General features: G+C 44.5%; 1 protein-coding gene across 1 annotated transcript in view; it reads left to right on the top strand.

The window, feature by feature from the left end:
• Window positions 1-16,011, top strand: part of PHEX (phosphate regulating endopeptidase homolog X-linked) — a 207,021-nt gene that overhangs the window by 175,735 nt on the left and 15,275 nt on the right. Inside the window, exons 17-18 of the mRNA XM_030202253.1 lie at window positions 2,004-2,071; window positions 15,228-15,358. Coding sequence (XP_030058113.1) covers window positions 2,004-2,071; window positions 15,228-15,358 — 199 coding nt within the window. The remainder of the gene's footprint in view (window positions 1-2,003; window positions 2,072-15,227; window positions 15,359-16,011) is intronic.

Here is a 16,011-nt window from a genome sequence, read left to right as displayed (position 1 = left end):
TAAGGCCGACCGAATTTCTGTGACGGTTTCGGATTCGGCTCTAAAATTGGCCTGAAATCTGGTTTCAGCCGAAAATGCCTGAGCATTTTTGGCTAAAAGTGAAACACCCCCTTTCCGTGATTTCTCTCCGCCCTCACCTCACAATCACTGTCTACCCCCATCTTGCCTGTCCACCACCCATAAACCCTCCCCTGGCCTATCTTAAGAAGCCTTGGTGGTCTAGTGGCCTTCGGGGGCAGAAACGAACTCCACTTGTTTCTACTCAGTGCCACTGCATAGTAGGAAATGCTGCCAAGACGGCTGCAGGAGGTCTCAGCAACCATTTTCTATTTCTGTTGATGGCTCTCTCATTCTCCCTGTCTCCTCAACTCGAAACCTTGGGGTCATCTTTGACTCTTCTCTCTCCTTCTCTGCTCATATCCAGCAGATCGCCAAGACCTGTCGTTTCTTTCTTTACAACATCCGTAAAATCCGCCCGTTTCTTTCCGAGCACTGTACCAAAACCCTCATCCACACCCTTGTCACCTCTCGTTTAGACTACTGCAATCTGCTTCTTGCTGGCCTCCCACTTAGTCACCTCTCCCCTCTCCAATCGGTTCAAAACTCTGCTGCCCGTCTCGTCTTCCGCCAGGGTCGCTTTACTCATACTACCCCTCTCCTCAAGTCGCTTCACTGGCTCCCTATCCGATTTCGTATCCTGTTCAAACTTCTTCTACTAACCTATATATGTACTCACTCTGCTGCTCCCCAGTATCTCTCCACACTCGTCCTTCCCTACACCCCTTCCCGTGCACTCCGCTCCATGGATAAATCCTTCTTATCTGTTCCCTTCTCCACTACTGCCAACTCCAGACTTCGCGCCTTCTGTCTCGCTGCACCCTATGCCTGGAATAAACTTCCTGAGCCCCTACGTCTTGCCCCATCCTTGGCCACCTTTAAATTTAGACTGAAAACCCACCTCTTTAACATTGCTTTTGACTCGTAACCACTTGTAACCACTCGCCTCCACCTACCCTCCTCTCCTCCTTCCTGTACACATTAATTGATTTGATTTGCTTACTTTATATTTTGTCTATTAGATTGTAAGCTCTTTGAGCAGGGACTGTCTTTCTTCTATGTTTGTGCAGCGCTGCGTATGCCTTGTAGCGCTACAAAAATGCTAAATAGTAGTAGTAGTAGGGCAGGTCTAACATGTATGGGCATAACTTACAGAATATTGTAAATCATGTGCTAAGGTAGAGGCTGACTGATTTTAGGTTTCAGCTTCACCTGTGTAGGAGTGGCCTAGTGGTTAGGGTGGTGGACTTTGGTCCTGAGGAACTGAGTACAATTCCCACTTCAGGCACAGGCAGCTCCTTGTGACTCTGGGCAAGTCACTTAACCCTCCATTGCCCCATGTAAGCTGCATTGAGCCTGCCATGAGTGGGAAAGCGCGGGGTACAAATGTAACAAAAAATAAAATAATCAAATTTTGATACAGGCATCCATATACTTATTTTACAAAAGGCTCTGATTTCAGCACAGTCTTTTGTAAAATATGCAGGGAATTGTGAACATCCTGATCTGGTAATCCCATTTTTTGCATAGAGGCCTATATATATATATATATATATATATATATATATATATATATACACTACCCAACACATATCCAGGAGACAACGACAATGACCTGGACTACTTCTCCCACCTAAATTCTCTATGCTTATCCCGTGTCCCATCCCCCTCCCGCCTCCTCTACTCCTCCTCCAACGCTCACCTACCCTTGCTTATATCTCTCCTACTCCCTTCACCCTTCACCCTTGTCCTTCTCTACCTACTTATCTCTTTGGTCATTCTGCTATACTTATATTCTCTCTATCAATACTCCGTAATCCCTATTACTATGTAAGCCGCATTGAACATGCTTTGAGTGGGAAAGTGCGGGGTGCAAATGTAGTAATAAATAAATATATTTTATTGACAGTACTCCATTCATAAAAATGTTGTTTTGTACTATATAGGTCTTTAAGCTATGGAGCCATTGGAGTAATTGTTGGACATGAGTTTACACATGGCTTTGATAACAATGGTAAGTAATGATCAGGGCTTTTTTTGAGGGGGTACTTGGGGGTACTGAGTACCGGCACCTTTTCTATTGTCTGCTAAAATTGACCCATGGTCCCCAAGTGTTAATGAAAGATTTCAGGCTCTGCACAACAATTCTGTCTTGTCATGGATTCTGTGACTGGCTGCAGGGGGCCTGGCTATTGTGAGGTGGGTCTCTCAGTGATCACCCCATTCCTGAAGGGTGGCCTAGCATTTGAGTACTGGCACCTTTTTTGGTAGAAAAGATGCACTGGTAATGATCTATATTGTTGTAGTTTGACAATTCAAATTTCTACCCACAGAATCATTCAGGTAAAATGGGCCATCAGAGGTGAACTTCCATTAAGCTCTAGGCATGACTTTTTGGAAGTTGATATCACACCTTATATTGTCATCAGTCCGTACATATTTTTAACATTACTCAAATTTCTTAATTACTGGTTTCCTATATGCTGATATGCTTGCTTATAATCTTTTTTTCACTGATTTGATAACAAAAGTACTTATTTGAAGTAATATCTTCTGTAGGGGGAATGGTGTTGACGTATGTTTCGCCTTAGCTTTATCAAGGCTTCCCTTTTTATTTTACTGTGGTGATCTTTCATCTGAATGATTCTGTGAGTAGAAATTTGAATTGTCAAGTGACAGCCTTGCTATTGGTCATAAAGTGTTTGTTGGGGCAGTCGGTGATAATACGTAATTTATACAGAGCCATTACTGATACTATATTGTCCAACCTCGGTCCTCGAGGGTCGCATTTCAGTTGGGTTTTCAAGATTTCCCCAATGAATATGCATGAGATCTGTTTGCATGCACTGCCTCCATTGTATGCCTTGAGGTGCTGTTCATCAATATATATCAATGAAAGCCAAGTTGGCAATTTGAATGACAATCTGAAAGAACTACACTGAGATACCGAGGGAGAAGCACGATACTGGGACGGAAGGAATATATTCAGCAACTTATAAGTATTGTAGGAATATTTGACTCAGAAGATCCTTGCAATAAGTTTGAAGGAAGTACATAAGTAATGCCACACTGGGAAAAGACCAAGGGTCCATCGAGCCCAGCATCCTGTCCATGACAGCGGCCAATCCAGGCCAAGAGCACCTGGCGAGCTTCCCAAAAGTACAAACATTCTATACATGTTATTTCTGGAATTGTGGATTTTTCCCAAGTCCATTTAGTAGTGGTTTATATTTGAGGGCATAGCTGCACCTCGATCTGGAATGGATTGATATAGAACATTGAACTTTAACAACAGTACAATTTTGAGCAATAGGAGAACACATAAGAGATAAGTTGTAATGATATCCTCTGTAACCAACGAGAAAGTAGGAACCTTTGTATCATACGGTCCCCACGGGTTAAGAGGATGAAATGAGAGGTTGGCTGAGATAAGAGAGTGGAGCAGATGTATGAGAGTAAGTGAATGGATGAATGCATGAGAACCATAAGGACCCATAAAAGTTGTGAAGGATTTTTATAGATTTGCAGTTGATATAAAGAAAGAAAGTAAACTCACAAACAAGTAGTTACTTAATGGTTATATTATTCATATAGAGTAACTAGTGAGAAATAGTGGGAGCTCATTATAGGGATTAATATGCATGTTCATTGGAGAAATCCTGAAAACCCAACCTGGCGAGGGCTGAAGTTGGACACCCCTGTTGCAGCCAATCTGTTGAGTGTATTTTAGTGGTGTTCCTTGGTCAGCTGCCACCCGGGGCGGATCGCCACTGCGCACCAACCCCCAAGATGTAGTGTTGCCCACCCAGCACATCACCTCCAATCCCCCCCCCCCCCCCGGGTGCATTCTTCTTACCTACTGGGGTGCTGGGAGCAGCCGCGTGGCTGTAAGCTCCGCCGGTTCCCTGCTCCCTCTGCCCCGGAACAGAAAGTAAAAGCAGAGGGAGCAGGGAACCAGTGGAGCTTACAGCCACGCGGCTGCTCCCTGATCCCCTGCAGCATGCACCTGGGGAGGACCGTCCCCACCGCTCCGTCCTTGGTACACCGCTGGTGTGTTCCCTTCTGTGTTTGAATGGCCGGATGATACAAACACACTTTTGTTTTATCAAAGGTTACTTTATTAATAAATGTTGTCGGGTACTTGCTGCTTTTGGCTGCTCCTTCTTTGGCTTCAAGTTAGGTGCCTCGATGTCATGCGTCGCATGCCACTTCTAAAATGGCATCTTTGCATTGATTTCATTATAGAATGCTAGCGCAACATGGCACCGTGATGCCTACATTTAGGTGCAACTACTTATGCCAGGTTGTCATAAGATGGCACGCCTAATTGTGCCATGCAATGTATGTATGATGGTGCCATGTCCATGCTTTGCCCATGTGCATTCGCTTTCACATTTATGCGCTACTTTATAAAATAGCATATCGTACATTTGGACGTATAAGTGGCACTATTTGGTGAATTATTCCCCAAGTAACAAAAACAAAAGGGGATCACTCCACTGAATTGTAGAACATAACAACCAAAACACAGCGGAAGTTTTTGTATTAATTGTGAATAAAAGACAGAAGGGAAGAGGACCTCAGGCCAGTGACACTTTTTTAATCAATTAAGATTATAATCATGTGGTCACAAATATGTAATCACTGGTCCTCTACCAGCCTCCTCCCTAAATATTGGTTCGTGCGCTTTTAATATTTATTAATGCTGGATTTCTCAAGCATATTCAGTAAACATTGAACATTAAACACCACAGCTACTTAGCTTAGCTTATTGCTGCTCCAACCAGAGGCTCCCCTACGGTCCTGTTTCGCCACATAGGGCTTCGTCAGGGGAAGAGCACCCTGCAATATTGCACTGTGGTAGAAATCCCGAGACTCCCGACGACGAGATCTTCTGCTGCCGCTGCTTCTATTGAGCAGCGCAGCGGCAGCCAGGAACAACATGTGACCACATGATTATAATCTTAATTGATTAAAAAAGTGTCACTGGTCTGAGGTCCTCTTCCCCTCTGTCATTTATTCACAATTAATACAAAAACTTCCGCTGTGTTTTGGTTGTTGTGCATTATTCCCCCAAATTCTACTTAATTGTTAAACTAGCTAGTCAGTGCTATCAATTGGATGTTAGTTAACAAGCAATTATCAGCACTAAGCATTAATTACGATTTACACGTACAAGTTGCTGAGCGTATTCTGTAACGTGATGCGTGTAAATTCCAAGTTGCACAGTTGAAAAGGGGGCATGGCTATGGGCACGGAATGGACGTTTCTAAAATCTATGCGCCTTATTATAGAATACAACATCTCTGGGCCTAATATAGACGTTGGAATTCACGCCAAGTAAAACATGGTCTAAATGGACACGACCAAATTTGGTTGCGTGGAGAGGCACTCGGCGTTATTCTATATACCACACCGAGATTTAAGCTTATTCTATATAATTTAGGTGTACTTTAGAGAATACGCCTAGGCGTATTTTTTTTTACTGCGTGGATTTTTCAGGTGTCATATATAGAATCTACCCCTATATACGCAAGATGTGCGTAACTGCACGCACCCAGTTATGGAATTGCTTTCAATAGGCTCGAACGCGGACTTCTCTTTTTTGAACTAGATAACTGATACAGAACTGGGATTCATGTTTTTAACGAAAGTGAAAGCTATAAAGATGTAGGTATTTGCCCTTAAAAATTACATAACACAACAAAAAAAAATTTTCGTGTGCTACTGGGCAAAAACCATTTGTCCTATACTAAATTCAGTGTGCGTATTCCAAATCTGAAGTCAGAATTGTTGTAACACGTCAGGAAATATTGTTATGCATAAGTTTGCCCAAATGAATTAAGCACTTGGAAAGCATTGAATAATTTTTTACAGAACGAGTTTTACTCCAACCAGGGGAGCCAACTTTTCAAAATTATTGGGGGTGCTAAACCGAATGGAAATTACCTCTCCCTGGAAACTGTGACTCCAACAATTACCTGATCTACATCAAAGTTTTTGTAGTAAACAGTATATGAAAATGTAACGGAATAACAAAATTTCAAAAAAGTCTCGCATTCCACTTTTAAAGTCTTACTTCAGCAAGGCCCAGTACTGTTGCTTCAGGCATCTACTTTTGCGTTTGTGACTGGTCATATTTTCCCGTTGCAAAAACCAGCAGTAGTCCCCCATTGTGTTGGGATTCCAGTGGCCTTGATATCTGTTCTCCATTGTAGAAATGTCTTTATGGAACCTCTCTCCATGTTCGTCACTTACGTGTCCCAAATTGGGTGGGAAAAAGTCAAGATGGGAATGTAAGAAATGTATTTTCAATGACATTCGGCAGCCAAGTTGTTCATATGCTTTAAGCATGTTGTCTACTAGTTCAGCATAGTTTTCAGCTCGTCCGTTCCCAAGGAAGTTCTGCACTACTAGCACAAATGCATCCCAAGCATTAATATTATAAGTGAATAGGCTTTGCATGTATAACTTAAAATCTAGACGTGTCAGGCAAATTCAGAGTTCATATTTGGAATCGGGCGGGTTCAATTTAGTATAAATCACACGTTTTTCTCTCAGTAGCAAAATCATTGTTGCGTTGTGTTATTTATGAAAATACCTTCTTTTGTCTTATTTTTCCGGCCGTCACTGAAATACATACCAAATGGTCATGATTTTTTATGTTACTTTTTGGAAGAATTCTGATAAATTATGTTTCCCCATTTCTCCTGGAAATGTCACAATTAAGGACATGCCCCTAGGTACTGTGCTAGGTTTGTATGTGCTCCTGGGACAGGAAAGAGAGAGGGAGGTGGGAGATTATTGATATTACTGATAGAATTTGCTGTCCAAGTGATCACTCAGTTTATAGCCACTGTATATATTCTATAGGACACTTGGGACTATGTCTTTCTTGTTTTTGTTATTAAAGATATTTTTCAAGTATTGGCAAAAATCACTTTGCCTTGCATTTTTGTTCCTTGTCTTGCACAGTAGAGCCCTGACCATCCTGATTTAGACAGAGACAAAATTATGATAGATATGAGAGTATTGTCACTGTATGCATGCCTTAATTCAGGCCTGAGGCCACAGCACCACTGCCCTGTTCAGCAAATGAACCTGAGCAGCAGCAACAAAACAACCTCATTTGCAGAATTCAGCCTGGGGCTATGAGCCCTCCATTGCTGATAGGTTCTACACAAGGTTGCTAGCTGGGAAAAATTTTCCCAGCCCCAAACCAGCCGTAAACCCGCCCAAAAATCGCCCGCAGCCAACCCCCATCTCCCGCGTCACCGAACCCTGCCCCCGCGCCACCTAGCCCCGCCCCCCGTGCCACTAACCACGCCTCCCGCATCACTAGCCCCGCCTCTGACGTCACCCCTGACATCAACCCCACCCCTGAAAGGCTTCTGTTGGACCAAATTGGACCAATAGAAGCCCCGGCAGCGGAAAAAACGGCCAATCGGCGGCCGCGAAAACCCACCCAATCCCGCACCGCGGCCGCTCGAAAACCCACCCAAATCCCCGCAACCCACGCGATTAGAAAATTCCCCACAGCCGTTTCCGAAAAGTCGCCCAATTGGGCGGCTTAACCGCAACCCTGGCAAGTTTGGTTCTACAGTATCCTGCCGTCCTCTGTTTAGTGTGTGTGCAGAGGGGGCGGAGCACCACGGGACCTATCAGCACCAGAAGGCCTGCAGGTCCCGCCTCTCCACTGAATTCTGCTATCCAAGTTGCCTTGCTGCTGCTGCTGCTCAGGATCAGCTGCAATGTGAGAGGGTCTGTCTGCCAGGAAGAGGGAAACATTTATGGATGCTTCTGCTTGAAATCTGGTCTTTTGGCTACTTGACCCTAAATCTCTAAGATCAAGCTTGTGCTTAGCATGACCATACATTTCCATGTCAAAAGTCCTGGCTTTATACCTCCTTGCATTCAAGGAGATACAGAGGGGCATTTTCGATATGACATCTAAGTCCGACTTTAGACGTTTTGCAAAAAAACGTCCAAAATCTGAGTAGGAAAGAAGTTCATTTTCAAAAAAGAAAAACGTCTATCTTTTGTTTTTGAAAATACTGTTTTTAACAAGGTTTTCTGCTTTGGACATTTTGGGTTTTGGTCCATTTTCGGGAAAAAAAAGTCCAAGAGAAAAACGTAGAAAATCAAGCCATTGGGATGTAGGAGAGGACCAGCATTTTTAGTAGACTGGGCTCCCAGACATCCCAGGAGATAAATGGGGCACTCTAGGGGGCACTGCAGAGGACTTCAAAAACATGTTCCCAGGTACACATCTCACCACTGCTCCCTTGTCTTGTCTGCCTACTGCCCACAACTGAACACCACTAAAAATAGCCCTTATGGGTGAAGGGGACACCTATATTTTGGTACAGTGGGTTTATGATGAGTTTTGGAGGGCTCACAGTTTCCTCCACAAATGTGACAGGTAGAGGGAGATAGGGACCAGAGTCCCCCATGCCATGGTGCACTGCACTGACCACTACACTAGTCCAGGAACCTTTATGTTCTACTAGATCTGGATCTAACATCTGAGGCTGTCATAGAGGCTGTTATTTCGCTGATTCCCTCCAGTGGTCATCTGGTCATTTAGGTCACCCTTTTGTGCCTCATTTGTTATAAAAGCAGGTCTAGCTACTACTACTACTACTACTATTTAGCATTTCTATAGCGCTACAAGGCGTACGCAGCGCTGCACAAACATAGAAAAAAGACAGTCCCTGCTCAAAGAGCTTACAATCTAATAGACAAAAAATAAAGTAAGCAAATCAAATCAATTAATGTGTACAGGAAGGAGGAGAGGAGGGTAGGTGGAGGCGAGTGGTTACAAGTGGTTACGAGTCAAAAGCAATGTTAAAGAGGTGGGCTTTCAGTCTAGATTTAAAGGTGGCCAAGGATGGGGCAAGACGTAGGGACTCAGGAAGTTTATTCCAGGCGTAGGGTGCAGCGAGACAGAAGGCGCGAAGTCTGGAGTTGGCAGTAGTGGAGAAGGGAACAGATAAGAAGGATTTATCCATGGAGCGGAGTGCACGGGAAGGGGTGTAGGGAAGGACGAGTGTGGAGAGATACTGGGGAGCAGTAGAGTGAGTACATTTATAGGTTAGTAGAAGAAGTTTGAACAGGATGCGAAAACGGATAGGGAGCCAGTGAAGGGTCTTGAGGAGAGGGGTAGTATGAGTAAAGCGACCCTGGCGGAAGACGAGACGGGCAGCAGAGTTTTGAACTGACTGGAGAGGGGAGAGGTGACTAAGTGGGAGGCCAGCAAGAAGCAGATTGCAGTAGTCTAAACGAGAGGTGACAAGAGTGTGGATGAGGGTTTTGGTAGAGTGCTCAGAAAGAAAGGGGCGGATTTTACGGATGTTGTAAAGAAAGAAACACTTTTGTTTTGTTCCATTATGGCTGAAAAAATTTCGAGTGTTAGGAACGCCCAGATCCCACCCCCTTGTGAGTTGAACGCACTTCTGACGGACTTCATAGAGAAACGTCTAAAAATTGATTTTGAAAATACCGAGTTGGATGTTTTTGTGAGAAAAATGCAGATTTATGCCACTTTGTGGACGTTTTTCTCGTTTGAAAATGAGCTCCATAGGCTTGTTTACTCTTAGGGAAATTAGAATTACATCTCTGTGCATGAAATGAATTGGAACCAAGACTGCCCTTTTGACACAATGAATATTTTTATTTATTTATTGATAGCGTTTATATCCCACACTTTCCCACCCATGGGCAGGCTCAATGTGGCTTACATTAGTTCAAAAAGGCTAACATCAGTGTAAAAAGGCTTACATCAATCTAGTAACAAACAATCAGATACATTAAGGGTGAAGTAGTTGGTGAGTAATGACAGAGGGGAAGAAAAGAGGAAGGTGCAGAAGAATTCAATACGGGCCGCATAACAGTAACAGTTCAGGAGTCGCTAATGCAATGTGGGACTGTAGCGTAAGCTTTTCCAAATAAGGTGGTCTTCAGTGATATTCTGAAAGCCTGTTGTTCGGAAGTAGTTTTAACTGATTTGGGTAAACCATTCCACAATCGTGCGCTGAGATAGGGAAAGGTAGGTGCGTAGCTGGTTTTATACTGGAGGCCACTACATGTGGGGTAGTGGAGATGTAAGTAAGAATGAGAAGATTTACTACTACTACTACTACTTAGCATTTCTAAAGCGCTACTAGACGTACGCAGCGCTGTACACTTGAACATGAAGAGACAGTCCCTGCTCGACAGAGCTTACAATCTAATTAGGACAGACAAACACGACAAACAAGAGATAAGGGAATATTAAAGTGAGGATGATAAAATAAGGGTGCTGAACAAGGGAATAAGGGTTAGGAGTTAAAAGCTGCATCAAAAAGGTGGGCTTTTAGCTTAGATTTGATGTCGGCCAGAGATGGAGCTTGACGTACCGGCTCAGGAAGTCTATTCCAGGCATATGGTGCAGCAAGATAAAAGGAACGGAGTCTGGAGTTGGCAGTGGAGGAGAAGGGTGCAGACAAGAGAGATTTACCCAGTGAACGGAGTTCCCTGGGAGGAATGTAGGGAGAGATGAGAGTGGAGAGGTACTGAGGAGCTGCAGAGTGAATGCACTTATAGGTCAATAAGAGGAGTTTGAACTGTATGTGGAAACGGATAGGAAGCCAGTGAAGTGACTTGAGGAGAGGGCTAATATGAGCATAACGACAAGATTTGTAAGAATTCCTGGGTGGTAAGATGATAAGATTATCCATATAAGCTGGAGCTTCGCCAGGTCTCTTCCTAGGAGCTGCTGAGCCAGGGTCAGGATCAAGTACTTCAAGCAGACCTAGAGTCCAATTACTACCTTGGGTGAATGTCTTCATAAAGGCGGTTAATAAATCCCAATAAATAAATAATTCAATCATCAGTATGTAGTGTAGCTGTTCAAAGCAGAGATCTACCTAGGGTTATGCTCAGAAATCATATGTTTATTTATTTATTATCTCATTTGTACCCCACAGTTTCCCAACAGTGTCAGGCTCAATGTGGCTTACAACGGACCACAGAGGCAGCCGCCAATGCAGTAAAAATGAAGCTAATACAGCAGAAAACCTACAAGAGATACTGGGGAAGAGTAGGAATGGACGGAAGGAGAAGGGAAGTTTTGAGGGAAGAGGGAAGGGGGATATGTCCAAATGTCTCTAGATCGGTGTGCTTCCAGCAGTGGAGTCACTGGAAGAGTCCGCAGGGTAGGCACTTCTGAATAACATGGTCTTCAGAGATTTCCGGAAAGTTAGATGATCTGTGATGTTGGGTTACAGAGAACAGAGCAGTGGTTCCAGACCCACTACGTTCAGCTATTGCTTTTTGTTATTGATTATTTAGGGGTCCGTTTACAAAGGCGCGCTGAAAAAATGGCCTGCGGTAGTGTGGACACGTGTTTTCGGCATGCACAGAATCATTTTTCAGCGTAGCTGTAAAAAATGCCGTTTTAAAATTTTTTGCCGAAAATGGATGTGCGGCAAAATTAAAAATTGCCGTGCGTCCATTTTGGGTCTGAGTCCTTACCGCCAGCTATTGACCTAGTGGTAAAGACTCACGCAGTAACCGGGTGGTAATGACCTACACGCGTCAAATGCCACCTGGTGCACGCTCAATATGGGCGTCCAAAAATAAAAATTATTTTGCAGACTTGCGTATCGTACGCATGCCAAAAATGAAATTACCACAAGAGCCACGTGGTAGTCAGGCGGTAACTCCATTTTGGCGCACGGGCACGCATAGATGCTTATGCAGCTTAGTAAAAGGGCCCCTTAGAATTTAAGTATGTGCCTTTCCAAATCCAGGTTCGAGATAATCATTTGCATCGTGGTCTTGCATTACTGACTTTTTTCTCAATGGCAATGGCGCCCATGTGATAGGGATCATCGGGTTAGATTTATTTAACCCATTAGTGCCCAATGTTCCCATATTTGTTCCCACATATGTGAACATTGGGCACTAATGGGTTAATGCACTAATGTGATAATTCTGATAATATGCATTATTACTAAATAGGTCACATTGTATGAAAAGGGACCTGCAGACAAAAAACCCCACATGATAATTTGTGTTTACATGCGTTAATACAGTACCACCTTATAGTAAATCTAGCCCTTGATTTATGTGCTGTGTTTTTTCAGGGGAGGTGAGAGGGGAACCAGTTTTTTTCAGTGGGTTAGTTTTTTGTGTAACAAAACAAAACAGCGAAGATGACTAAAAGATAAAAATAAAAAGGACAGCGCTTCAAATAAAAATACGGTTAAAACCCAATTTTAATAATCGATGAACAAAATAAAAATATATGAATTAACAATTTTAAGGATAAAAAATACAGTTGGATGGTCGATGAGCAAGACTTGACACAGCTGTGTTTCGGCCTACAGGGTCTGCATCAGGAGTTCGTCTAACGATTGTAGATCTTGTAATGGAGCTGCAGCGTCTCTTGAATCGGACTCAAATAATGCTCTTGGAGAATCTGTGTCGAGTCTTGCTCATCGACCATCCAACTGTATTTTTTGTCCTTAAAATTGTTAATTCATATATAATAATTTTGTTCATATAATTCATAATTATTTTGTTCATCGATTACTAAAATTGGTTTTTAACCGTATTTTTATTTGAAGCGTCGTCCTTTTTATTTTTAGCTTTTAGTCATCTTCGTTGTTTTGTTTTTTTACATATTTTTTGCGAAGACTTGTTTCTTCTGTTTTTGTGTTATTATTAGTTTTTTGTGTACCATGACAGTAATAAACCTCACTCCTAAGCCAAGGCATATAGAGTACTAGGAAAAAGGCCCGTTTCTGTAACCAATGAAACGGGCGCTAGGCAGTCAATCCCCCACCCTCCCTCGGTGTTCCACAGTCTGCCCTCCCTCCATTTTCAACCCCCGCCCCCGCGTTATGGCCCCGTGGACCCCCCTTCCGCGACCCTGTCGACCCCCCCCTTCCCGCCGAAAACCGCTGCCATTGTCGACTACCTGTGCTGACGGGGGACACAAACCCCCGACAGCCGAAGTGCTGTTCTGCCCTGCGTGGGCGGCGTTGGTTCTTCTCTTCAGGTTTCTGTGCGTGCGTCTGACGTCAGGGGTGACGTCTGACGTCAGGGGGGGTCGACAGGGTCACGTAACATGGGGGCGGGGGGGGGTTGAAAACGGAGGGAGGGCAGACTGCGGAAGGGGGGTCCAGGGGGCCGTAGTGCGGGGGTGACAGCTGATTCTGAGGCAGGGGGAGGAGTAGGGAAACACGCTCCGCGTGTTTCCCTACTCCTCCCTTGCCTCGGAATCAGCTGTCACTGACGTCAGTGCGTGCCTGCCTAGCAGACCACTTCCGAGGGATCCACGGTCCCCAGGCACATTAGAACGTTGGAGGTGAGAATTATTATATAGGATGATTAAGGTATCTCAAATTTACTGTTGCTGCATGCTGTGGTACTGTTTTCCCCCCATGTACTCCTTTTCTTGACCAATTAAATGATTTGCAGTACTGGACTATCAAAAATCAATTAACTATGAAAAAGCAGAGAAGACACCTTAATAGAGCCAGGAAATGTTCAAAGATGCTTTAATTACTGCTAAGGTCTGATAGAAATAGCTGAACAAGGCACATATGCAGGATACATGATGTTCAAAAGATTTGCCCAGCTAACTTCCAAAGGTGTAATTACTAAGCTCTGGAAAGACAGCACACTTTAATGCAGTAATATGTACTGCGGGAGTCACTAACCTGCAGAATCACAGGTTAATGACCCCTGCAGTAAATATAAATTTGCGATGATACAGCCTGGAAAATCGTGCATTCCTGGCTGCAGTAATGCAGATAGCAGGCCTCAAGTCTAGCCCTCTTAATGAGGCTAGTGGTATCTTAATTCCGACACCCACCCCTGATCATTCCACCAGTAAAGCTCCCCCACCAGGGGCGTAGCCAGACCTTTCATTTTGGGTGGGCCCAGAATTTGGAAGGGTGGGCCTTCTAAAATCTCCCCTCCTTTGTCCTGCATCTTTCTCCACCAGATCCAGCATTCCCCTCCCCTCCCTGAGGCCCAGCATCTCCACCCTCTCTGAAACTACCCCCATACCTCAGTACTTTCAACAGCAGCTATGTATATCCACTGCCTGACCAGCCCCGCAGGCTTCCCTCTGCTACGTCCTGCCAGGGAGGAAACAGGAAGTGATGTCAGTGAGGGCAGGGTGTGGCAAATGAAAGCTGCTGAGGAAGGTGCAGAGGTAGAACAGGGAAGGGGGTGTGTTGTGGAGCTGCAGGCAGGAGGCAAATGCCAGTTCTGGGGGTGATGGAGAAGGAGAGAGGGGAGTGAGGCAGCCGCTGCTGAACTATTTTGAAGGCCATACGGGGTGAGCCTGAGTCAGGAATGGGTGGGACTCTGCCCACCCAGGCCCACCCACAGCTACGCCACTGTCCCCCACCCCGGAGCTGCCAAGAGGGCCAATCCACTCAGTGGGAGATTTAGGGTCCACCCCCAGCCCATCCCATCTCTTCACTGCCCTGCCCATTTCTCCACCCAACTCCACCCATTTCTCCACCCCAGCACAGCTGATTCGCGGCCAACGGCTACAGGAATGGTCTCGCTGTCCATAAAGCATCATCTCCTGATGCAATGGGGTGTGGGATCAGCGGTAGCAGGAGACGGTGCTTTATGAAGGTGCTTCCTGCTGTCGCTGAACAGGAGGCCACTCAACTGGAGATCACAATTTCTCACTGGCACCTCGATAGACCTACTGGGGCTATTCTTAGAGTCTAGCGATGGGGGAGGGGGCAGGAGCAATCCCTAGTTATTTCTCTCCAATAGGCTGCTGACTTCAAAATGATTTTGGTCAACCCTAGCGATAAAGCTGTAAGACTACAGCTATGGGCTGACCAGTGCTAGGGGAAGAGTGACTGGGGATTACTCCTGCTCACCCACCACTAAACACCAGTAGTCCAGGGGGAGGGGTCTGCATTGGGGGAAATGGGTTTTTTATTCAGAAGGGTAAAGAGCCTTTTTAAGGGGGTGGAGTGTCTCTTGGGGGAGGTTTGATGGGGCAGGGCCTTTGATGGAGGGGATCGGGGGATGTGTGTAGTGAATTAATTAATTTTGAACTTGAATGTTTCCACTAGATTTACAGTCATTAAGTAGCACACAGACCTTTTTATTTTGACTGCTTTCTTTGCATTTTGTATATTATATAGGCCGGAAATATGACAAAAACGGAAATCTAGATACATGGTGGACGAACGAATCGGAAGAGAAATTCAAGGAGAAAACAAAATGTATGATAGACCAGTATAGTAACTACTACTGGAAGCTAGCTGGTTTGAACGTAAGTAAACTGAGAATGGCAGACTATGATGGAAAAGCCTTTGTCACGTTTATAAGAAAACATTAACCGTGAAACATTAGAACCAGCTTGTTCCATCAAAACCTCTTCACATCAAATAGCTCATACACTTTTCTATTTGTCAAGAATGACTCAGGTGGTTTTCCTTTGAAAACAATAACTTTATATTTATATGTTAGGTACTGTGAGTGACAGAGATCCAGTGAAGCAGATTGAATCAATATGGCTGTGCTGCTTAGAACAGACAAAGGGACAAGTGACAGTCTTGTGACGGGCATACAGAAGGTTTTGGACAAGAGAGTGAGCGCATACAGAGACAACCCTTTTTGGGGTGTTATTGGGGGGTACCTGACACTTCTGCTCAGTGTGCTGCTGCGGCTAGGAAAGCGAATAGAATGTTGGGTGTTATTAGGAAAGGTAACAGGTGTGAGGATGTCATAATGCCGTTATATCGCTCCGTGATGTGACCGCACCTTGAGTATTGTGTTCAATTCTGGTCGCCACATCTCAAGAAAGATATAGCAGAATTGGAAACGGTGCAGCGAAGGGCGACTAAAATGATAGCGGGGATGGGATGACTTCCTTATGAAGAAAGACTAAGGAGGCTAGGGCTTTTCAGCTTGGAGAAGAGACGG

The sequence above is a fragment of the Microcaecilia unicolor genome, chromosome 4, assembly GCF_901765095.1.
Source record: "Microcaecilia unicolor chromosome 4, aMicUni1.1, whole genome shotgun sequence".
In the NCBI taxonomy this organism is placed as follows: Eukaryota; Metazoa; Chordata; class Amphibia; order Gymnophiona; family Siphonopidae; genus Microcaecilia; species Microcaecilia unicolor.
This window is presented reverse-complemented; position numbering and strand designations above follow the sequence as displayed.